Source organism: Nannospalax galili, unplaced genomic scaffold (assembly GCF_000622305.1).
Source record: "Nannospalax galili isolate Female #2095 unplaced genomic scaffold, S.galili_v1.0 scaffold1733, whole genome shotgun sequence".
Lineage (NCBI taxonomy): Eukaryota > Metazoa > Chordata > Mammalia > Rodentia > Spalacidae > Nannospalax > Nannospalax galili.
Genome location: NW_008333708.1, coordinates 377,358 through 377,944, shown reverse-complemented (window position 1 = coordinate 377,944; position 587 = coordinate 377,358). Strand labels below are relative to the sequence as shown.

At 55.4% G+C, this 587-nt stretch overlaps 1 protein-coding gene across 1 annotated transcript in view; it reads right to left on the bottom strand.

The window, feature by feature from the left end:
• Cfap47 (cilia and flagella associated protein 47) overlaps nt 1-335 on the bottom strand; it is a 337,765-nt gene extending 337,430 nt beyond the window's left edge. The window contains exon 1 of the mRNA XM_029561230.1: nt 141-335. Coding sequence (XP_029417090.1) covers nt 141-335 — 195 coding nt within the window. The remainder of the gene's footprint in view (nt 1-140) is intronic.
• Between the last annotated feature and the right edge of the window lie 252 nt (nt 336-587).

Here is a 587-nt window from a genome sequence, read left to right as displayed (position 1 = left end):
CTCTCTCTCTCTCTCTCTCTCTCTCTCTCTCTCTCTCTCTTCCCTCCCCCCGGAGTCAAGATTTTACTTTTGTGGGCAAAAGGAAGCTTAGTTAAGGAAAATCCCTAGGATCCTGCTTCCAGCACCCCTTGATGAATTACCTGCGGCTTCTCTGGCTCTTGAAACCTCATCTTCTGGTTCCATCTGCCAAGGTTTTTCACAGTGAGAGGGAGATGGTACACTTTCCCCAACACTGCATCCTGGAACCTCAGCTCTGAGGGTATTACCCGTAGCTGAACTTCCTTCTTCTCATTATCAGCATCCCGAGGGGCTAGGGAGCCCCTCTCTAAATCCATAGCTGCCTTCTAGGTACCAGCAAGAAGTTGCTGACTAGACCAACGACTGGCTAGGGACAACACCAGTTGCTTGGCAACCAGCACTAGGAAACCATTATGAGGCCCGCCCCTTCAGGCTCGCCCAGCGCCACCAGCTCCCCCACCCAAACTGACCCCTCCGGGCTCCCTGACCGCGGTCCAGTTGACACTCAGGAGTAGGCGCCGGCTGCCCCCTTCACCGTGCACTCTCCTCCCACTCGCCTTGTGTGCCCC